Source organism: Zootoca vivipara, chromosome 2 (assembly GCF_963506605.1).
Source record: "Zootoca vivipara chromosome 2, rZooViv1.1, whole genome shotgun sequence".
Taxonomy (NCBI): Eukaryota; Metazoa; Chordata; class Lepidosauria; order Squamata; family Lacertidae; genus Zootoca; species Zootoca vivipara.
Window position 1 is genome coordinate 5,568,650 of NC_083277.1, and position 22,184 is coordinate 5,590,833.

The 22,184-nt window shown below is 44.7% G+C and overlaps 2 protein-coding genes across 4 annotated transcripts; both read left to right on the forward strand.

Annotated features, from left to right (window-relative positions):
* The first annotated feature begins 1,388 nt into the window (after nt 1-1,388).
* On the forward strand, nt 1,389-8,069 carry LOC118081277 (zinc finger protein with KRAB and SCAN domains 1). Of its 2 annotated transcripts, XM_035107703.2 has the most exons (7): nt 1,395-1,495; nt 2,207-2,333; nt 3,936-4,425; nt 4,575-4,824; nt 5,102-5,184; nt 5,527-5,653; nt 7,224-8,069. In XM_035107703.2, the coding sequence occupies exons 3-7, from the start codon at nt 4,009-4,011 to the stop codon at nt 7,835-7,837; spliced, it is 1,491 nt and encodes a 496-aa protein (XP_034963594.1). In that variant the 5' UTR covers nt 1,395-1,495; nt 2,207-2,333; nt 3,936-4,008; the 3' UTR covers nt 7,838-8,069. The 2 variants fall into 2 exon arrangements, with proteins under 2 accessions (XP_034963595.1, XP_034963594.1); XM_035107704.2 differs by lacking the exon at nt 2,207-2,333 and having other exon boundaries at nt 1,389-1,495.
* Nucleotides 8,070-8,174: 105 nt separating this feature from the next.
* Nucleotides 8,175-20,869, forward strand: LOC118081367 (neurotrophin receptor-interacting factor homolog). Of its 2 annotated transcripts, none has more exons than XM_035107859.2 (6): nt 8,175-8,284; nt 11,209-11,713; nt 12,223-12,304; nt 12,974-13,053; nt 17,762-17,888; nt 20,649-20,869. In XM_035107859.2, exons 2-6 carry the CDS (start codon nt 11,240-11,242, stop codon nt 20,699-20,701), a joined length of 816 nt encoding a protein of 271 aa, XP_034963750.1. In that variant the 5' UTR covers nt 8,175-8,284; nt 11,209-11,239; the 3' UTR covers nt 20,702-20,869. The 2 variants fall into 2 exon arrangements, with proteins under 2 accessions (XP_034963750.1, XP_034963749.1); XM_035107858.2 differs by lacking the exon at nt 8,175-8,284 and adding an exon at nt 8,291-9,237.
* The last annotated feature ends 1,315 nt before the right edge of the window (nt 20,870-22,184 follow it).

Here is a 22,184-nt window from a genome sequence, read left to right on the forward strand (position 1 = left end):
GTGTTGTGTCCAAATAAAAAAAACGGTTTGTGCGTGACCTTTTTTAATATTTCAATGGAATATACCTCATTTTAGTCATTAAGAGGCAAAAGTTCATCCATTTGTGCTACAGGAAATAATTTTTGAGGGGGGAGGATGAAAAAGTCCTCGCCCTAATACACATGGAGCAGTTACTTCCAAGTTTTCGGTGTTTGGAAGCGAAAACATTCCAAAATGAGGTTTTTCGGGAACCAAGGTTTGACACTGTGTGTGTGTGTGTGTGTGTGTGTGTGTGTGTGTGTGATGTTTTGGAGCTATTTATAAGGAAATTCACCAAAATCTAGACTTCTGACATTGATTGTTAGATTTTCCTGGACATTTGAGCAATTTCCACCCATACACTGTTCCGACGGCCGTATTCCAACAATGTTCGGAAAAATTCCATACATATGGCAACCCTATTATGTATACTCATGGTTTGGGGCAGAAGGGTTGTAAAATACAGAAAAGCACATATGGGGGGACGTGATGGTATGGTGAAAAGGTAAAGGACCCCTGGACAGATAAAGTGACGGGTCAGGGTCTAATAATCCATACTCACACAAAACCCAGCTGCTGATGCCCCTGATATACTGGTATTAGTAAGTCAAGATTAATTTGCCCCATTGATGTCAATGGCACTAAAGTGTGATTGACTTCCTTTGAATTCAACCTGATCAGATATTACGGTAGAAGCAGCCCAGCCCTTTGGGACAAGAAATCTGAACCCTGAGAACCTGGAGTGTCACTCGGACGGTGAGTACACCCTGCATTTAAATCACATACCCCACCCACCCAAAATATTCTGGGAACTGTAGTTTACCCCTCCCAAAGGCACAACTCCCGGCACCCTCCAGAAACTACACTTCCCGGGTAAAAATGTGCTTTAAATGTACAGTCATACCTCGGTTTAAGTATGCCTCGGTTTGAGTACTCTTTCAGTTTAAGTACTCCGCGGACCCGTCTGGAACGGATTAATCCACTTTCCTTTACTTTCAATGGGAAAGTTCGCTTCAGGTTAAGTACAGACTTCCGGAACCAATTGTGTACTTAAACCGAGGTCCCACTGTATTTGGCGTGTGCCCAAAGGCTCCCCTGCGTGGTCAGAGCATGACCAACCCCCTTGAGAGGCACAGAGGGAGCTGATCCTGCCCCTTGGCCTTTGCCCCCCACCTGGTTTTCCCAACAGGCAATGGCACGTATTGAACCCCTGGAGCTTCTGCATGCAAGCGACTATCCCTTCCAGCTGCTGCTTAGCTACTGGTAGCCTTGTCTTCCTGTGTGGCTTTCTAAGGGTTAAGGGGAACCGAAGTGGTTTCCTAGAGAGGAAGGGAAAGGGGGCGGAGTCCTCCAGGGCAATGCCTTCCCCCCCCCCTTCCAAAGTCCTTCCTGCCTGGCTTTGAACTCGGGAGTGGGAGATGTGAAGGTGGATTCTGCTCTCCCCAAGATCCCCATCAAGGGACCCTTCTGAGATTTGGTAAGTCAACCCCCCCCCCGCTCTGCATTGTGCATTTGTTGTTGTTGTTTAGTCGTTTAGTCGTGTCCGACTCTTCGTGACCCCATGGACCAGAGCACGCCAGGCACTCCTGTCTTCCACTGCCTCCCGCAGTTTGGTCAAACTCATGTTCGCAGCTTCGAGAACACTGTCCAACCATCTTGTCCTCTGTCGTCCCCTTCTCCTAGTGCCCTCAATCTTTCCCAACATCAGGGTCTTTTCCAGGGAGTCTTCTCTTCTCATGAGGTGGCCAAAGTATTGGAGCCTCAGCTTCACGATCTGTCCTTCCAGTGAGCACTCAGGGCTGATTTCCTTAAGAATGGATAGGTTTGATCTTCTTGCAGTCCATGGGACTCTCAAGAGTCTCCTCCAGCACCATAATTCAAAAGCATCAATTCTTCGGCGATCAGCCTTCTTTATGGTCCAGCTCTCACTTCCATACATCATTACTGGGAAAACCATAGCTTTAACTATACGAACTATGGGAGATGTAATCTGGGAATATTTTGGCAGGTGGGGGAAGGCACAGGTTCCCCAACCTTGCTCCATGCAGGGGTTCAAAATAGCTTTGACCACTTACATTTATCATCATTTCCAGAATGCAAAGAGGGGGCCACCTTTGAGGACCTCCATGTCCTGCTTAAAACAATTCTATCCATGCAGAAAACTTTCCATTATATCTGCCTTTCTTAGACGCCACCTTCTGCAAGCTGTGCAAAGATCTGCTCTCCAGGGCACGGGAGAAAAATTCCAGAAGGGAAGCCGGTTTGCTGTAATGTGTGCATTCACTGTCCAGAAGGGACTTTTTCTCACCAAACAGGTAGTTGAAACCTTGAATCCTAGTCTACAATGCAGAGTTGCATGTGTCCAGGGAGTGTTTCTCCCATTTTTCTCCTGGAATTGTTGTTGTTTAGTCATTTAGTCGTGTCCGACTCTTCGTGACCCCATGGACCAGAGCATGCCAGGCACATTTAGGGGGAGAGTCCAAGGTCTTCAGGGGGCGGTGCAGCTGGTCCATCCTGGGCAATTCACACACACACACACACACACACACACACACCAAAGTAAGGAGCTCAGATCCTGTCCCTCTCTGCAAAGTCTAGAAGCTCCCTACATTTAAGGTTCCTCCGCCATATTAGTTCAGCAATGGTCAAATGCATGTGCTCATTCAGACATGCAACACACACAGAGGGGGAGGGGGTGTTTTGTGATGGTGTGATGGAATGGAAAACAGCTGAGAACTACAGGCATTCTTTTAATGGAAGGACATAGAAGAAGAAGAGAAGAGTTTGGATTTGATATCCCGCTTAACACTACCCGAAGGAGTCTCAAAGTGGTTAACAATCTCCTTTCCCTTCCTCCCCCACAACAAACACTCTGTGAGGCGAGTGGGGCTGAGAGATTTCAGAGAAGTGTAACTAGCCCAAGGTCACCCAGCAGCTGCATGTGGAGGAGCGGAGACGCGATCCCGATTCACCAGATTACGAGTCTACCGCTCTTAACCACTACACCACACGGCAGGAGAGACACGGACTTAAAATAAACCTGTTGAATAGGGGCAGGAGTACATGTAACAGAGGCAGTCTGGCCAATACACCCAGCAATTTTAATTACAGTACTGTAGTACCTTATAATAATAATTTATTATTTATATTTATTTATTTATTTATTATTTATACCCCGACCATCTGGCTGGGTTTCTCCAGCCACTGGGCTGCTCCCAACAGAATATTAAAAACAGAATAAAACATTATAAACTTCCCTAAACAGGGCTGCATTCAGATGTTTTCTATAAAAAAAAACCCCAGCAAGAAGCTGACAGCTGACAGTTGACAATGCCTGTGCTTACTTGCCATTAGAACGTTCATCTGCCAACGCTTATATGATTGGTTGGAACGCGCGCCTGGCAACCAAAGATTTGTTAAACCCAATACATAACACCTTATTACTCATACATTTCAACTCCCAAACTATCGAAACCCGGAATGAATGTTTTTGATTTTTTTTAAGCCAAACATCAAGGCTTCCAATTCAGTGCAGGAAGCTCCTGCAGCCAATTGGAAGCTGCACCTTGGTTTTCAAACAATTCTGAGAGTCAAACGGATTCCCAGAACACATTCTGTTCGAGAACCAAGGTACACAGATTCCCAGCTTTCATTTCTCACAAGGAGGGGGAATAATGAGGCTTCAAGAACCACATGGAAGGATGCTAGGGCTCAGTAGAGGTCCAATACATTGACAACTGCTGCCTTAGAAGATGGGGTGCACATTTAGTTTCTTAACTTTCCATCTAGAAGGGCTATTGCATCACTATAATCTGGCCCTGGCTACTAGTTGGACTCATTCACCCTTACTCAAGGAACATTTTCCCTCTTCTGACAGTGTGGCAGTTTTACAATAGAACAATGTCTTGGCTTTTCAGGATTCAACATCACCTCTAAATAGACCAAATAGAAATTGGCAGAAGACCTCTCAAAAGCTTCCTTGGCGCAACAATGGATGAGCACAACTCAGCTGGCCCTGAAGCAGGAAGAAGCTGCAGTGTCATCAGTACTGGGAGCTGCAAGGAATCCTGGGAAAGAACAGTGCAGAACGTCCTGGATGAAGAGGACACCCTCACCTCAGATGACCAGTGCCAGCAGTTCAGACAATTCTGCTACCAGGAGGCTGAGGGCCCCCGAGAGGTCTGCAGCCAACTTCACAACCTCTGCCAACAGTGGCTGAAACCAGAGCAACACTCAAAGAGTGAGATATTGGACCTGGTGATCCTGGAGCAGTTCCTGACTGTTCTTCCATCAGAGATGGAGAGCTGGGTGAGGGAATGTGGAGCGGAGACCAGTTCCCAGGCGGTGGCCCTGGCCGAAGGTTTCCTCTTAAGCCGGGCAGAGGACAAAAACCAGGAAAAGCAGCAGGTGAGAGTGTTTAGATAGCCTCAAGGGGCTGAAAATTTAAGGGAGGGTATCACAAAATTCTCAACTAACTGCTCGTCATTTTTTTTTCCAATATCGCTTAGGATTTCTGTCACTTGTAATGCCTTTTCTAATTTTCCTCCACATCCTAGGTGCCCCACCAAGGCCTGTCGCAGATGCATCCCAGAAGCCGGGCCACACTTCCGGAAGCTTGTTCATCGCCAAAGCAGGCCCCAACAGAGACCCCATGGCGGAGGCGGAGGCGGAGGCCCCAGCCCAGTCACTGTCACGGCTCCAGAGAGCCAGAGGATGCAAGACCATCATGTCACACCCTCAAGTCGTGTGTGCCGCTGCGCACCTATAATCTGAGGAGTCTGTCAGGCACCAGGCAGAGGCCAGTGGGTAAGGAATGAATCCAGAGGCTCCTATAATCATTCAGTCAAACTGAATAGATAATTTGTTCATTGACTACTTTATACATGAGGACCCACAATTTGACTTGTGGCCAAAACCCCAAAGGGGAGAGAGACACTTTTCCACACAACTGAAATATAAAATTGATATAGCCATATTTATGCATCAGTGCTTGGCAATCTCACATGTAGTGAGACATGCATCATCTGAGACCAGCAAGTGTTACTGGGTTGTTGTTGTTTTTTACCAACTTTGTCTCTCACAGGTGACAGGGTGTTATCAGCAAGACGTCCCCAGACATCTCCTCTTCACAGTGGAAGAAAAGCAGCTTCCTTGGGACGGATTCAGGTAGGGTGCAGATCAGGGGAGGGGGAGAGGCTGGGGGCATCCAAGGTGCCTCCCTTGGCCTGAATGAATCTCTTTCTCTACCCTTTGAATGTAGCTAGAACAATTTATTAATAGTAGCAGTATATTTATGAATTAAAATCAGATTAAAATAGAAACATTCATCATTAAAGTACACGTCACAATTCCATTGAAACATTAAAATAAACACCATAATTAAAATGAGTATCAGGACAATTCCCTTAAAACAACAGAGCCATTAATAAATAGCAAACAACATAACAATGAGTAGTAGATCATCCTTATTCTGTATCTTGAGGAGGAAATGTTTCCTTGTTCTTTTAGGGTCCAGTGTCCTTTGAGGATGTGGCTGTGTTTTTCACGGAGGAAGAATGGGCTCTGCTGGATCCCGATCAGAGAGCTCTGCATAAGGAAGTCATGGAAGAGAATTGTGAGATCGTGGCCTCTCTCGGTAGGGCTCTGAATTGGGTCATGATATCCGTTTTGAAACCCATGAATTCATACGTATGATGAACCAATAACATTTTCATGTAGCTCGGCTGCAGCACCTGAGATTCTAAACCCCTTGCAGTTAACTTTTTTTGTCTCTGAATACACTTCCTCTAGTTATGCCCTTCCAAGCAATTATCAGACTGCTCTTCCCTGGCCATGCCAGTGAAGCTGAGTTTTAGAGTTATTTGGAAGGTAGAAGTAGCCTCACAGTCCTTTTCTGGTTGGCCAGAGAGAATGCAGAATCGACAAGTTAGTTTTTCAGAAGATGCTTGTAAACTTGTTGAGGATTGATTGCCACCTACTAATCATTTTGTGAAGGATCGATATAGGAAGGACCTGGAATAAGAATAAGCGTTTGAGCAAGGCAGCAATTTTAACAGTGGCTGCCCTGCCCTAGACTGATCAGTGTAGTTCTTTCTAGGTATTCAGATCTGTCTTATGAACAGGCACAAAAGTAAGCTGAAAAAGGTACAAAGTCCGAGGGACCTGTACCCCCAGATAACTCAGAGATTTATTCCTGAGCTTTATACATGACGTGTTTAGGGCAGACAGGCCTGAGGTACAATGCTTTTTAAAAAAAGTGATTCAGAGTTATGGTAGTTAATACAAAATCCAGATACCTCTACAAATTCTGCTGTTGCCTGCATGACTACTACATGGTCACTGAGGAAAACAGCAATGTTGTCTGCAAAGAGGCTTCAGCATTGGGTGGTACTACCTTCCTCATAACCCTATAGCCATGGGTTGGAGCATAGAAGGATAGCCAGTTGCTTAGAGGTTAACACAGGCAAAATTAGAAACACAGAATCCTGGTGACTAAACCATGCCTCCAGTTCCACGGAGGCATGCAATTTGGAGATGACTGTTTCTACCTTATCTCCGACTATTTTAGTATTTTAAGAAGATGTGACTATTCTAGACAGTCAAGGCACCTTGCAAGCATCAAATATTATCATGGTCAGGGCAGTGCGGTTGATTCTGGCGTGCCAAATAATACTAAGAAGTCTACAGCCAGTGTGGTGTAGTGGTTAAGAGCGGTAGACTCGTAATCTCGTAATCTCATGATAGATGAGAGAAACAGGGCATAGTTAAATTAAGGAACTTGCTGCTACAGTACGCATGGATAGTCACTGACCAGCAATGGCTACTAACTGTCATATGTATGCTATGCCTCCGCAGTCAGAGAAAGTGATGCTTCTCAATCCCAGTTATTGGGAAATGCAAGTGAGGAGAGTGCTGTTTTGTTTGGGTCCTGCTTGCAAGTTTTTGCAGGCATCTAGCTGGCCACTGTGAGAACAGAATGCTGGACTAAATGGGCATCAGTATGAGCCAGCTGTCTCTCCTTTTGTTCTAACTTTCTTAGAATGCTAGACCGACAAAGAGCAATTACCTCAAGACCACCTAACAAGTATGATTCCTGAGATGGAATCTGAATCCAGGTCTCTGTGGTATAGAGCCAACAGTCACACCAGCTATCAATTAATGTCATGCATTGATTAATTGGCATTGTTTGCTGTCCTTCATTGCAGAAGGTGACAAATTGGAAACCAAGAATAAAGGAGACAATGACAAAATCCACGAGGCGGGGAAGCTCTATAAATATTGGGAGAATGGAGAAAGCTTCAGTCAGAAGCCCAGTCAAATAACTGACAGAGGGGAGAAATCATATCAGTGCTTGGAATGTGGAAAGACCTTTCATCGGAATGACGAGTTCACTTCCCATCAAAGAATTCACACAGGGGAGAAACTATATCGGTGCTTGGAATGTGGAATAATCTTTAACAGGAAGGCAAGTTTCACTATACATAAAAGAATTCACGCAAGGGAGAAATCAAAGCAGTGCTCGAAAAGTGGGGACAACGGCCACACAAAATCAGCTCTCGGTAACCATCAAAAACTCCACCTGTGGAAAACGCCATTGAAGTGCTTGGAATGTGGAGACAACTTTGACAAAAAGTCAAGTCTCACTTTGCATCAGAGAATTCACACTGGGGAGAAACCATATAACTATTTGGCGAGAACTTCAGTCAGAGTTCCCACCAAACAAGCGACAGCAGGGAGAAACCATATCAATGGTTGGAATGTGGTGACAACTTTGATAGGAAGTCAAGCCTCATTTTGCACATGTTATGCAACTGAATGAATAAATAAATAAATAAATAAATAAATTTTAAAAACACCATTCTACTTTTCCGATTTTGACACGTCTTTGCATAAATGCAAAACCTGGCATCTCCGGGCAGGTGAAATGAGCGGTAAGCCTAGAGAGCCCTTAGCAACCCTCTTGACAACAGAAGGGAGAGCAACAAGTCCACGCTGCCCAGAGAGCCCTTAGCGACCCTTCTTAACAACGGAAGGGGGAGCAACGAGTCCACGCTGCCCAGAGAGCCCTTAGCAACCCTTCTTAACAACGGAAGGGGGAGCAACGAGTCCACACTGTCCAGAGAGCCCTTAGCAACCCTTCTTAATAACGGAAGGGGGAGCAACGAGTCTACGCTGCCCAGAGAGCCCTTAGCGACCCTTCTTAACAACGGAAGGGGGAGCAAGGAGTCCACTGCCCAGAAAGCGTCCTTAGCAACCCTTCTTACCGGTAATAAGAGACAGTCTGAGCCTCAAGGAGCAGGGAGGACGGGAAAATCTAAGCACAACCCCCCCTCAAAAAATGGGGCGGGGGGTGTTGTGGAGACCGTTACAGGGCAAAAATAAGGCAGTGCTGCAGAGATGACAAACTGAGCAAAGGAGCAAGTGTGGGTTGGCGCTTATAGATAAGAGCCAGCAGGGCTGGTGTTTGCAAGGCCTAAAGAGGAGCCTGGCCGACCAGGGTCCCTGCGCTGAAACGGGGCGCCCAGCCTCTGAGTTTGAAGTAGGCGACCAAGCCCATAAATCCTATGGCGTGCTTTAACCAGGCCAGTCCTATAGGTCAAGGAATCAGAAGTTTGAGACCCTGGAGCGCGTCCGCGCGCATCAATGCATTTAAAGGGCATCCCCACCCCCCAACCAATTTTTTCAAAATCATGCGAACTGTAGCTTCCCTCTCACAGAGGCACAATTCCCAGCAGCGCCTCTAACAAATTGCCGCTCCCAGGATCCTTTTGCAAGGATAACATGCGGTGTGAATGTGTTTGCGCGTGCCCAGAACCCTGTTCAAAACACCTCTCAGTGTTCAGGGGGTGGCTCCTCCTTGCCTCCTTCATGGACAGGCGCAGGAGGAGGTGGTCTTGCCCTTTGGTCTTCCCCAGGACTTGCCCCCTGCCTTTCATAATTGGGGAAATGCCACGGATTGAACCTGGGAGCTTCTGCCTGCAAAGAGCAGCCGCCCCGCCTCCTGCCTTTTTGGCTTTGTAAGGGTTAAAGCGAAGCGAAGTGGATTCCTAGAGAGAAAGGGAATAGACTCATCGAGATCAAGGGGGGGGGGCTTGCAGAGTCCTCCAGGAGAGAAAGCCCCTCCCTCCAAAGCTCAATCCTGCTTGGCTTTTCCCTGGGGGGAGGAACGTGGTCTTTGTCTCTCCCAGTGCTGCATTCGGGGGACCCTTCTGGGAGCCGGTGAGTTGTTCTCCCTTTATTTTGTGCATTTGGGCGAAGGGGAGTCCCAGGGCTGCAGGAAACAGACGGTGCAAAGGAGACCTGATCCATCCAGGATGCCCCCCAACCAAGGAGGGCAACCTTTTTTTCTCCCTCTGTGCAAAGGCAGGAGATGCGTTTTGAAATATTTAAAGTTGATCTCGGTGCGAGTGTATCTCTAATTGAGCTTTGATTAGATTTAGTGGCCCCTCGCCATTAATCATGTAGTGGCTTCACCAAGGGTTCTGGAGGACACGTATGTGCCCATTCAGACGTGCAATGCCTGTGAGACGGAGAGGATCGTTTCAGACTGAATGCAAAGCACTGCTGAGAATTACTGGAGGTCTAGTAATCAGAAGAATCAAATGCAGGAGAAAGCCTGGCTGTAATGGGGGAGGAGAAGTAATGGAGAGAGCCCCCCTCCACCTCCTGCAAATAACCATAACTCACAGATTTCCCTGTTATGGGGGAAGCTGGATGGTTACTAGCTTAGCAAGGGAAGGGAGGTTGGTGGTGGCCATTTCTTTTACTGCACCTTTTATGTCTCTTGTCTGAAGCCGAGATGCTACCAGTCACATGTGGACACTCCTGAGCAAGATATACCAGTGGTTTGATTGGCCATTTCTGCCCTTTACCTAGGATTAACCTCATCTTGGGCTACAGTGGCCATATTCTGTGCCCTCATGCTGTCCGTGGCTATTTCATGGCCCTTTTCTTTATTTAACACAGTGCACAAATCCCTCTCTCTGGAGGCCATGGTTAGAAGAATTAAAAATTGAACCAAATATTTGAAAATTAAAAGCAAACTCCTGGAGCTGTGGAAGATAAGCAAAGCCCCAGAAATTAAGCACCACCCTCAAGCTTAGCTTGCTACATCCTACTCCCCCTTGAGAAATAGCACCAAAAATACCCGAGTCCCTGCTGTTTCAATTTTTAAGCTTACGTTACTCATTATTGTTTTTTTCTCACTTGATTGCCTTGGTCTAATCAGGGGTGCCCAAACTTTTTTCAAAGAGGGCCGGATTTGATGAAGTGAACATGCGTGAGGGCCGACCTAAGTTGTTGACTTTTTTTTTATTGAAGTTGTTGAGCTTTCTAAGGGTTTTACCCCAGGAGATAAACTGCCCCAGGTGCTAGACTGAATGGACAGATGGGCCCAATTAAGCCCCCAAGACACACACTGGACATGATGATGAGCCACATTTTTCTGCCCCACTTGCAGATCGGTACAGCTTCAAACAATCTTAATGTTACCTGATTACTGCAATCCCGTCTGCATATAAATTTATGTGGGAGTAAGGCCCACTGCTCTGGTTCGCCAGAAGCAGCTTTGTCATGCTGCCCACATGACTGGAAGCTGTAGGCCGGCTCCCTTGGCCAATAACGTGAGATGAGCGCCGCAACCCCAGAGTCGGTCACGACTGGACCTAATGGTCAGGAGTCCCTTTACCTTTACCTTTAAGGCCCATAAACAAAAGGAGATGTACAGTCGTATCTTGGTTTCAGAACAGCTTAGTTCTCGAACTTTTTGGCTCCTGAATGCCACAAACCCGGAAGTGAGTGTTCCAGTTTGCGAACTATTTTTGGAAGCCGAACGTCTGACGGAGCTTCTACAGCTTCTGATTGGCTGCTGGAGCTTCCTGCAGCCAATCAGAAGCTGCGCTTTGGTTTCTGAACATTTTGGAAGTCGAACAGACTTCTGGAATGGATTCCGTTCAACTTCCAAGGACTGTACTTCTGAGTGGACATATACAAAATTGTTCTATAATTTCATTGTACAGTGAATGAATGGACAACATGAGACATCTCTAAGCCTCCTTCCAGCATTTTTTTATTTGCCTTTTTTTGCTAGCAGCAATGAATCTACATATAATGACTGTGTACAAGTATTTTGAGATGTACAGGAAAGCCACCTTGTGTTTGCTGGGATTAATCAATGTCTTGGCTTTGTAGGACTTGGTAGCACATCTCATTAGGACACACAATGGCAGAAGAACGAAGGAGTTCCCGTAGACCTCTTGGAGGTTTCCGTGGAGCGCAGATGGACGAGGAAGACTCAGCTGGCCCTGAAGCAGGAAGAGGCTGCAATGCCGCCAAGATTGGAAGCAGTTGGGCATCCTGGAGAACCTTGCTGCAGAAAGTCCTGATTGAGCAGCGTGCCCACAGCTCAGATGTACATCGCCAGCAGTTCAGAAATGTTCACTACAAAGATGCACAGGGGCCCCGAGAGATTTGCAACAGACTCTACCGTATTTGCCATCGTTGGCTGAAGCCAGAGCAACACACAAAGAAGGAGATCCTGGACCTGGTGATCCTGAAGCAGTTCATGAGTGTCCTTCCACCGGAGATGGAGACCTGGGTGAAAGAATGTGGAGCGGAGACCAGTTCCCAGGCAATGGCTCTGGTTGAAGGTTACCTCCTGAGCCAGGCAGAGGAGAAGCAGCTAGCAGGGCAGCAGGTGAGAGTGTTTCATTTAGCCTAGATAGTCCCAAATGTTTTAGAATCTTCGACAGGGTATCCCAAAAGTCTCTACTAATTGCCCATTCTCTTTTGGAAAGCATCTAAGGAAGTTTCCCCACCTCCCCGTCATTCCTTTTCTAATCCTTCTTCCCATTCTGTGTTTTATAATAATAATGATAATAATAATAATATAATTTATTATTTATACCCCAGGCACTCTGGGCGGCTTCCAACAGACATTAAAATACAATAATCTATTAAACATTAAAAGCTTCCCTAAACAGGGCTGCCTTCAGATGCCTCCTAAAAGTCTGGTAGTTGTTTATCTCTTTGACATCTGGTGGGAGGGCATTCCATAGGGCGGGTGCCACTACCGAGAAGGCCCTCTGCCTGGTTCCCTGTAGCTTCACTTCTCGCAGGGAGGGAACCACCAGAAGGCCCTCCGGGCAGAACGATGGGGGTGGAGACGTTCCTTCAGGTATACTTTACTGTTCTTTACTGTTTCAGGGAGAGGATTTGGTTGTAGAAATGGACACTGATTGCTCAGAGGCAGAGATGGCTGCATCGGACACCAGAGAGAGGCCACTTGGTAATATTTAATGGGATTTATCCCAATTTCATTGATCTTGGAAATAGGCTTTGGGCTCATTTAATCTTTTCTGGTTACAGGTAGGTAGCCGTGTTGGTCTGAGTCGAAGCAAAATAAAAAAATTCCTTCAGTAGCACCTTAAAGACCAACTAAGTTTTTATTTTGGTATGAGCTTTCGGTATCTGAAGAAGTGTGCATGCACACGAAAGCTCATACCAAAATAAAAACTTAGTTGGTCTTTAAGGTGCTACTGAAGGAATTTTTTTTATTAATCTTTTCTGGAATGACACTTCTCTCTAGTATTTTCCACCCCTGGGTAAATATTAATAGGATGTATCTCAAATTGGCCTCTTTCTGTTGAGTGTGAAATAAATCCGGAGGCTCCTTTAATTGTTTTTTGGCATGGAGGGGAAGACACTTGTTGCCAGTTTTTCCCACAGATGAAAAATGTCCTTGCTTAAAACCACTCACTACTTTATGCATGGGGACCTGCACATTTTGCCCAAAGGAGGAGAGTCACATTTTTACACAACTGATATATTAAATGGTATAAACACTTTAATAAAATAAGTTTTTTCCCCCAAAGGCATGTGTATTCTTATGTATACATCACTTAACCTCTGAAAGGAGCAAGTTCAACTGTCTTCCCACTAACTTTGATTTTCGCAGGTGACAGAATGATGCTGACAAGACCTCAGCCATCTGCTCTTCACAATGGAGGGGAAGCAGCTTCTTTGGCACAAGATCAGGTAGAGGGGGCAGATCAGTGGGAGAGAGGGACTGGGGGTAGCCAGGGTGCCTCTGTCCCCTCACCTGCCTGGGCCTGGATGAATCTCTCTTCCGCTTTGCCTCCTTAAAATCTGTCTTCAGCAAAGGCTTTGAAAGCCACTCAAAGAAGGTTTAAATTCTGACAATAATGACCAGCCACCTCTTATTAACAAGCCCTTCGGGTATAACTAGAATTATTTCTTAAGTGGTTGCAAACCAGCTGTCTTATTACAAAATAATTTGAGAAACAGACTTGAAAGAAAAGTTGCTGAATTACAACTTATCACTAAACTGAAAACTACGGAGAGATCTGCTCTTAAATAGAGATATTGGATTCCTGTCTCATTACATATGCTAATCCTCTGCATACTATCAGTTGCATTTTCCTGTAGGACTAATTGCAGTCGTTAACAATCATTTACCGTACCCATTGAGTCAATAACCCATCTCCTACTACCGGTACCCTCCTGAGAAAAACCCCACCCCACTCTCCCACTATATATAAGAGTCTGGTGACTTCTGTTTAAATGTATATGAAGAAGTGTGCATGCACACGAAAGCTCATACCAGGAACAAACTTGTTGTTGTTGTTTAGTCGTGTCCGACTCTTCGTGACCCCGCGGACCATAGCACGCCAGGCACTCCTGTCTTGCACTGCCTCCCGCAGTTTGGTCAAACTCATGTTCGTAGCTTCGAGAACACTGTCCAACCATCTTGTCCTCTGTCGTCCCCTTCTCCTAGTGCCCTCAATCTTTCCCAACATCAGGGTCTTTTCCAAGGATTCTTCTCTTCTCATGAGGTGGCCAAAGTATTGGAGCCTCAGCTTCACGATCTGTCCTTCCAGGGAGCACTCAGGGCTGATTTCCTTAAGAATGGATAGGTTTGATCTTCTAGCAGTCCATGGGACTCTCAAGAGTCTCCTCCAGCACCATAATTCAAAAGCATCAATTCTTTGGCGATCAGCCTTCTTTATGGTCCAGCTCTCACTTCCATACATCACTACTGGGAAAACCATAGCTTTAACTATACGAACCTTTGTCGGCAAGGTGATGTCTCTGCTTTTTAAGATGCTGTCTAGGTTTGTCATTGCTTTTCTCCCAAGAAGCAGGCGTCTTTTAATTTCGTGACTGCTGTCACGATCTGCAGTGATCAAGGAGCCCAAGAAAGTAAAATCTCTCACTGCCTCCATTTCTTCCCCTTCTATTTGCCAGGAGGTGATGGGACCAGTGGCCATTATCTTGGTTTTTTTGATGTTGAGTTTCAGACCATATTTTGCGCTCTCCTCTTTCACCCTCATTAAAAGGTTCATTAATTTCTCTTCGCTTTCTGCCATCAAGGTTGTGTCATCTGCATATCTGAGGTTGTTGATATTTCTTCCAGCAATCTTAATTCCGGCTTGGGATTCATCTAGTCCAGCCTTTCGCATGATGAATTCTGCATATAAGTTAAATAAGCAGGGAGACAATATACAACCTTGTCGTACTCCTTTCCCAATTTTGAACCAATCAGTTGTTCCATATCCAGTTCTAACTGTAGCTTCTTGTCCCACATAGAGATTTCTCAGGAGACAGATGAGGTGATCAGGCACTCCCATTTCTTTAAGAACTTGCCATAGTTTGCTGTGGTCGACACAGTCAAAGGCTTTTGCATAGTCAATGAAGCAGAAGTAGACGTTTTTCTGGAACTCTCTAGCTTTCTCCATAATCCAGCGCATGTTTGCTATTTGGTCTCTGGTTCCTCTGCCCCTTCGAAATCCAGCTTGCACTTCTGGGAGTTCTCGGTCCACATACTGCCTAAGCCTGCCTTGTAGAATTTTAAGCATAACCTTGCTAGCGTGTGAAATGAGCGCAATTGTGCGGTAGTTGGAGCATTCTTTGGCACTGCCCTTCTTTGGAATTGGGATGTAGACTGATCTTCTCCAATCCTCTGGCCATTGCTGAGTTTTCCAAACTTGCTGGCATATTGGGTGTAGCACCTTAACAGCATCATCTTTTAAAATTTTAAATAGTTCAGCTGGAATATCATCACTTCCACTGGCCTTGTTATTAGCAGTGCTTTCTAAGGCCCATTTGACTTCACTCTCCGAGATGTCTGGCTCAAGGTCAGCAACCACACTACCTGGGGTGTACGAAACCTCCATATCTTTCTGGTATAATTCCTCTGTGTATTCTTGCCACCTCTTCTTGATGTCTTCTGCTTCTGTTAGGTCCTTACCACTTTTGTCCTTGATTATGGTAATCTTTGTACGAAATGTTCCTTTCATATCTCCAATTTTCTTGAACAGATCTCTGGTTTTCCCCATTCTATTGTTTTCCTATATTTCTTTGCATTGCTCATTTAAGAAGACCCTCTTGTCTCTCCTTGCTGTTTTTTGGAAATCTGCATTCAGTTTCCTGTATCTTTCCCTATCTCCCTTGCATTTTGCTTGCCTCCTCTCCTCCGCTATTTGTAAGGCCTTGTTGGATAGCCATTTTGCTTTCTTGCATTTCCTTTTCCTTGGGATGGTTTTCGTTGCTGCCTCCTGTATAATGTTACGAGCCTCCATCCATAGTTCTTCAGGCACTCTGTCCACCAAATCTAAATCCTTAAACCTGTTCCTCACTTCCACTGTGTATTCATAAGGGATTTGATTCAGATTGTATCTTACTGGCCCAGTGGTTTTTCCTACTTTCTTCAGTTTAAGCTGGAATTTTGCTATAAGAAGCTGATGATCTGAGTTACAGTCAGCTCCAGGTCTTGTTTTTGCTGACTGTATAGAGCTTCTCCATCTTTGGCTGCAAGAGAATATAATCAATCTGATTTCGATGCTGCCCATTTGGTGATAGCCATGTGTAGAGTCGTCTCTTGTGTTGTTGGAAGAGAGTGTTTGTGATGACCAGCTTGTTCTCTTGACAGAACTCTATTAGCCTTTGCCCTGCTTCATTTTGAACTCCAAGGCCAAACTTGCCAGTTGTTCCTTTTATCTCTTGATTCCCTACTTTAGCATTCCAATCCCCTGTAATGAGAAGAACATCCTTCTTTGGTGTCATTTCTAGAAGGTGTTGTAGGTCTTCATAGAATTGGTCAATTTCACTTTCTTCAGCACCGGTAGTTGGTGCATAAACTTGGATTACTGTGATGTTAAAAGGTCTTCCTTGGATTCGTATCGAGATCATTCTGTCATTTTTGAGATTGCATCCCATTACAGCTTTTGCCACTCTTTTGTTGACTATGAGGGCCACTCCATTTCTTCTACGGGATTCATGCCCACAGTAGTAGATATGATAGTCACCCGAACTGAAATCGCCCATTCCCTTCCATTTTAGTTCACTGATGCCCAGGATGTCAATATTTATTCTTGTCATCTCATTTTTGACCACATCCAGCTTACCTCCACTCATGGTTCTTACATTCCAGGTTCCTATGCAATATTTTTCTTTACAGCATCGGACTTTCCTTTCGCTTCCAGGCATATCCACAGTGAGCGTCCTTTCGGCTTTGGCCCAGCCGCTTCATCAGCTCTGAATCTACTTGTACTTGTCCTCCGCTCTTCCTCAGTAGCATGTTGGACGCCTTCCGACCTGAGGGGCTCATCTTCCAGCGTCATAACTTTTATATGCCTGTTGTCTTTGTCCATGGAGTTTTCTTGGCAGGGATACTGGAGTGGCTTGCCAGTTCCTTCTCCAGGTGGATCACATCTAGTCAAAACTCTCCACTATGACCTGTCCATCTTGGGTGGCCCTGCATGGCATAGCTCATAGCTTCTCTGAGTTATTCAAGCCCCTTCGCCACGACAAGGCATTGATCCATGAAGGGGAGGAACAAACTTAGGTGCCACTGAAGACAGGAGTGCCTGGCTTGCTCTAGTCCATGGGGTCACGAAGAGTTGGTCACGACTGAATTTATGGAAGTGTCTGAGTTGACCGGGAGACTCCGGGATCGGAGTGAAGAAGCAGTGGAACAAGATTGGAAGAAATTTAAAATTTATTTAAAGAATAAGCGTATAATAGATTAGAATCAGTGGAAGTGAGGGAGATATAAAGAGGTTGTAGATAATACAATGGTGTGAAATAAGTATTGTTAGAAGATAGTTATAATTGAATTAAAAGGAAAGATATAGATAGAGTGTAAAATGGTAAGATATAAAGATAGAGAAATAAGGCAATATTAAGTAAAATTTAGAGTTTATATAAAAATTAGAGATCACTAAGGATGATTTGTAAAGGAACGCAGAAGGAGGTGGAATGAGGAGGCCATCAGATTAGAAATAAGGATTTTAAGTTAGAATTTTTGTATTTTGCATTTTTTGTGTTTTGTATTTTTGTATGTTTTTGTTGTTTGTAAAAAACAATCTTAATAAATATATTTTTTTAAAAAAAAGAAGAGTTGGACATGACTAAACAACAACAAAGATGCCACCGGACAATTTTTTATATATTTTGGTTGCAGCAGTATTATTTATGGATTTTAAAAACGCTTAATGCTAAAATAGGATTCCAAAGAGCTGACAAAGAAAAAGTAGTGACGGAAAGATTAAAAATCACAACACCCATCATGAAGACGCACCGTGAAAATGTACCATTATAACGTTAAAATAAACACCCATAATCAGAATGCACAGCAAAGCAATCCCATTAAAACAACCCAACAATGAGTAATGGATATTCCATATGCTATCTCTGAGGTGGAATTATTTCCTTTTTCTTTTAGAATCCAGCATCCTTTGAAGATGTGGCTGTGAATTTCACGGAAGAAGAGTGGGCTCTGCTGGATGCTGACCAGAGAGCTCTGCATAAGGAAGTCATGGAGGAGACCTGTGGCATCATGGATTCCCTTGGTGAGGCTCCATGCTGTATATTTGTTTTGAAACCCCAAATTTTATATGTGATGAACCAACAATATTCTCATGTAGCTGAGTAGCGCTACCTAGATAAAGTGAGATTCTAATTTTTATATATAATTTTTATTTATGATTTTCAATTTTGTACATTTCAATAATTTTACTATCATTTTAACATTTCAAAACTCTACTTCCTTCCCTTTCTTTCTGCTGTTCCTTTCTGCGGTTTTTTTTTAATTTTTTCTTCATATTCCAAATTAACTTCACTTAATCATTTATTCATATACTTTAAATGTATACTCTTATAAAACTGCAGGTTATTTCAGCAATCCTGCCAATGTTCTTATCTGTTTACAGTTTGTTTGTAAATATTCAGTAAACCATTTCCTTTCTTTTATAAAAAGTTTGTTACCGGTATCTTGATTTCTTATTTTTCTGGTATGTCTCACCATTTCTGCGTATTCCATACGTTTTTGAATCCTTTCTGCTTTTGTCAGAACTTATTTCCATTTCTGGGCAAGTAACATTCTTGCCACTGTAGTAGCATGCAGTTTGGGTAGTTCTGTCCCTATAATTCCCAAAAGGAAAGCTGGTCTTTTTACAAATATTATTTTAAACATCTTTTTCAATTCATTATATGTTATTTCTCAGTAAGCTTTAACCTTACTACAAAACCACCACATATGATAAAAAGAACCTTATTTCTCTTTATATTTCCAACACTTATTTGATTTTGATTTATACATTTTTGCCAATTTACTTGATGTTAGATACCATCGATATTAATAACATTAATTTAAAGCATTCAGTATTTAAAATCAACCACAAACTTTTAAAAAGACCGAAGCAGCTATCAAGAATCTAAATATCAAGGTAGGATCATCTTTACAAAAATGTTTTTAGCAGGTGCTAAAAATAGTTCAATGTTATCAGCCTTCTATCAAGAGGCAGGGAGTTCCAAAGTGTAAAAGACTGAACAGATGTGAACTGGGCATTATGTTGTTACCTGATGAGGAAAACAACAATCTGTATCAGAAGAGAGGTGGGCAGGGCCGTGCTACATGGTGTACATCTGAACCCAGCACACATTCCCAAAAGTTTTTGAATCTTTTGATGGAGTTAAAATTCCCAGCACCAATCAAAACCAACACACCCTTTTTATTCTTTTATAAATAAATATGAACCAACTATGTTTCCCAGGATTCTTTTGTAGGGGTAAAATGTACACAATACATATGCAACCCCAGTCCAAAACACCCTTCTGAGTTCTGGGCATGATTCGTCCTTGGCGCCTACTTTGAGAAACACAGACGGTGGCAATCCTCCTTGTCACGGTGGCCGGAGAAGGCTACTTCAGAGTAACGACTCTACACAGCTCTGCATTTTATCTTTTATTGGTGCTGAGTATTTACAGTGCTAATGGCAGTGCTATTTACAAAGACACATCTGTTCAGCTTGAATCAGAACCTCCAAGTGGCTTTTGGCGCGTCTTGCGCCAGCATAACAACTTGGGGAGACCCATCCTCTTCCCCCGACGCTTTCTGCGAAGTTCCGGAGTTGGGGGGACTGGTCTGCCCCCCTTCCTTCCTCCTTCCTGTCCCACCTGGGACGATGGCTCTTCTACCCTGCCAGAGCCTTGGACACCACTTCCTGTTTCCCCACTTGAGCTGGAGCTTTCCCTCCTTTCAGCCTCGCTCGGGGCTGGGCTGGAACTCAGGAGGGGAGGGGCTTCGCGATATCCCTTGCCCCTCACACTCCTCTTTCAAAGTTACCGTGGACCCTTTCACATTACAGTTGTGCTTCTAACAAAAGTGAAAAGTGTCCTTACTGTGGTTCAGAAGGGGTCCCTGCTGTCACACCATGATAGCCATACGTTACTCAGAAATAAGCCTCTCTGGATTCCATAGATCAGGGGTCCCCAGACTTACCGCACGGCGGGCCAGAGGGCAGGAGAGTGCGCGCGCAGTGGGCCGGAGGGTGGGGGAGTGCGCGCCCGTGCGCATGCGCACACGCACACGGGCGGGGGAAAAATCGCCGAAAATCGCTTGTGCGCATGCGTATGGGCCTCCCCCGACCCGGAAGTGCACCAGAAATGACCTCTTCCGGGTCGGGAGAGGCCCATACGCATGCGCACAAAGGATTTTCGGCAATTTTTTGCCGATTTTTTAGATCGCCGCGCGCCGCGAGAGTGGGCGGCGGGGGTCGTCGCGGGCCGGATTGGAAGGCCGATTGGGCCGCATCCGGCCCGGGGGCCGTAGTTTGGGGACCCTGCCATAGATATTGTTACATGATAAATATGTACAGGATTTCAGTCTGAATCTGGTAGTCTTAAGGGTGGCAGTGTGGTGTAGTGGTTAAGAGTGGTAGTCTTGTAATCTGGTGAACCGGGTTCACGTCTCTGCTCCTCCACATGCACCTTGGGCCAGTCACACTTCTTTGAAGTCTCTCAGCCTCACTCACCTCACAGAGTGTTTGTTGTGGGGGAGGAAGGGAAAGGAGAATGTTAGCCGCTCTGAGACTCCTTAGGGTAGTGATAAAGAGGGATATCAAATCCAAACTCCTCTTTCTCCTCCTCCTCTTCTTCTTCTTCTTCTTCTTCTTCTTCTTCTTCTTCTTCTTCTTCTTCTTCTTCTTCTTCTTCTTCTTCTTCTTCTGCCACACCGGTCTGTGAACAAGGGCCGTGGCCCATTTCTAGACCTATGAGGAAAGATGGTTCCCTATCCCCTGTGTATCAGCTTTTATGTCTTTTTTTTCCAGAATGTGGAATAAAGCGGAAGAATATTAACTGGACGTGGGAGAACAGGGATTAAATCACCGCTCAGCTGTGAAGCTCACCGCAGTCCAGTCGCTGTATCTGTCTATTCTACCTCTCAGGATTGTTGTGTGAATATCATTGGGCTAAGGAGACCCATGAATGCTGCCTCAAGCTCCTTGAAGAAAAAGTTGAACAGATGTAAATGAAATGCTAATGAGCGATAATGATAATGAAAAGTCTTGTTTTCACTTGCTCTTGTCACTTATTTTGAATCGGGGGGGGGGGGGAATGGGGTCTGTGTGGCCAGGTTTGAAAAACACATTCCTAAAAGTCGAAAGAAAAATCACTCTGGGGGTCAATCAGGATAATGAGACCTATAAACATTGAACTTTACTTGTATGTAGGTCATCAGCATTTCCAAAGTGTGGCTGTCTGCTGGGGAGAGGCTTACAATCCATGCATCTGTACTACATATAAGCTCTGTAGAGTAATTCTCATCTGAACCATCCTCCGCACTACCCTACTTTTTGTAATTGTGATTTAAATTTGCCAAAGGGCATGTCTTCTATCTTCAACACCCTCAAGGTTCACAGATTTGTTGTGGCAAAAGCTCTCTTTTTGGAGCCGCAGAACATGTAGTAAACTTCATCAGATGCATCGTTCTTGATAATCCATGAAAAGTTTATCCAATAATACATTTGCTAGCTTTTAAAATGTCACTGAATTCTATAGAGCACCAGGAAATTTTATAGAGCCAGTGCCATAGAATGAGCCTCTGGCATAGAAAAGGGACTTCTCTACAGCTTCATAATTTAAGGCCTCCAATCGCTCATGACCCCGGCTGCCCCCCCCCCCAAAAAAATGGTATGAGTAAAATTGTTGTTTTGTGAACAAGAGAATCACTGCTCCCTACTTTGCTAATGATACTAAATTTTTCAGGGTGGTTTAAACAAAAAGAGATTGCCAATACCTCGTTGGAGCAAAAAATTAAACAAAATCTTAATTTCACAATACGCTCATAGAGTCTGAACAAGAGGTGACGGACCAGAAGACCCTGGGATCACAGTAGATACCTTGATGAAGATGTTGATCCAGTGTGGGATGACTGTGATTCCATAGCTGTCGAACACAGTCCTCAAAACAACCACATTGAATTAAAAATAAAGTTTTGTAAGTTCATACAAGGAGAGCATCAACATGGCTGGAATTTGCTGCTTCTAAAGAGGTTTCTGGCAGGTCATAGTTCTTGTGCAGAAATGGAGAGCCTGGCCTCTACACAGATTCAATAACCCAGCGTAGAAATCGTAAGGCCAAAACCCATTAACCTGATAGGCGGTCCAGCCCTCTCAGTCAAGAAATTAGAAGCTGGGAACCGGAGGTGTCCCTCAGTCTGCATACACATCCTACATATAGAATCACAGAGCTGGAAGGGACCCTGAGGATCATCTAGTCCAACCCCTGCAATGCAGGAATCTGCAGATCTCCCATACGGGGACTGAACCTGCAACCTTGGCGTTACCAGCACCATGTAACTGAGC

Bases quoted from the DNA above. Each gene is read 5' to 3' on its own strand.
- LOC118081367 (XM_035107859.2), top strand. From the start codon at position 11,240: ATGGCAGAAGAACGAAGGAGTTCCCGTAGACCTCTTGGAGGTTTCCGT. The intron at 11,714-12,222 runs GTGAGAGTGTTT...TTACTGTTTCAG, and splicing joins AGCAGCTAGCAGGGCAGCAG to GGAGAGGATTTGGTTGTAGA. The intron at 17,889-20,648 runs GTGAGGCTCCAT...TTTTTTTTCCAG, and splicing joins TGGCATCATGGATTCCCTTG to AATGTGGAATAAAGCGGAAG.
- LOC118081277 (XM_035107704.2), top strand. From the start codon at position 4,009: ATGGATGAGCACAACTCAGCTGGCCCTGAAGCAGGAAGAAGCTGCAGT. The intron at 4,426-4,574 runs GTGAGAGTGTTT...TCCACATCCTAG, and splicing joins AAAACCAGGAAAAGCAGCAG to GTGCCCCACCAAGGCCTGTC. The intron at 4,825-5,101 runs GTAAGGAATGAA...TGTCTCTCACAG, and splicing joins CACCAGGCAGAGGCCAGTGG to GTGACAGGGTGTTATCAGCA.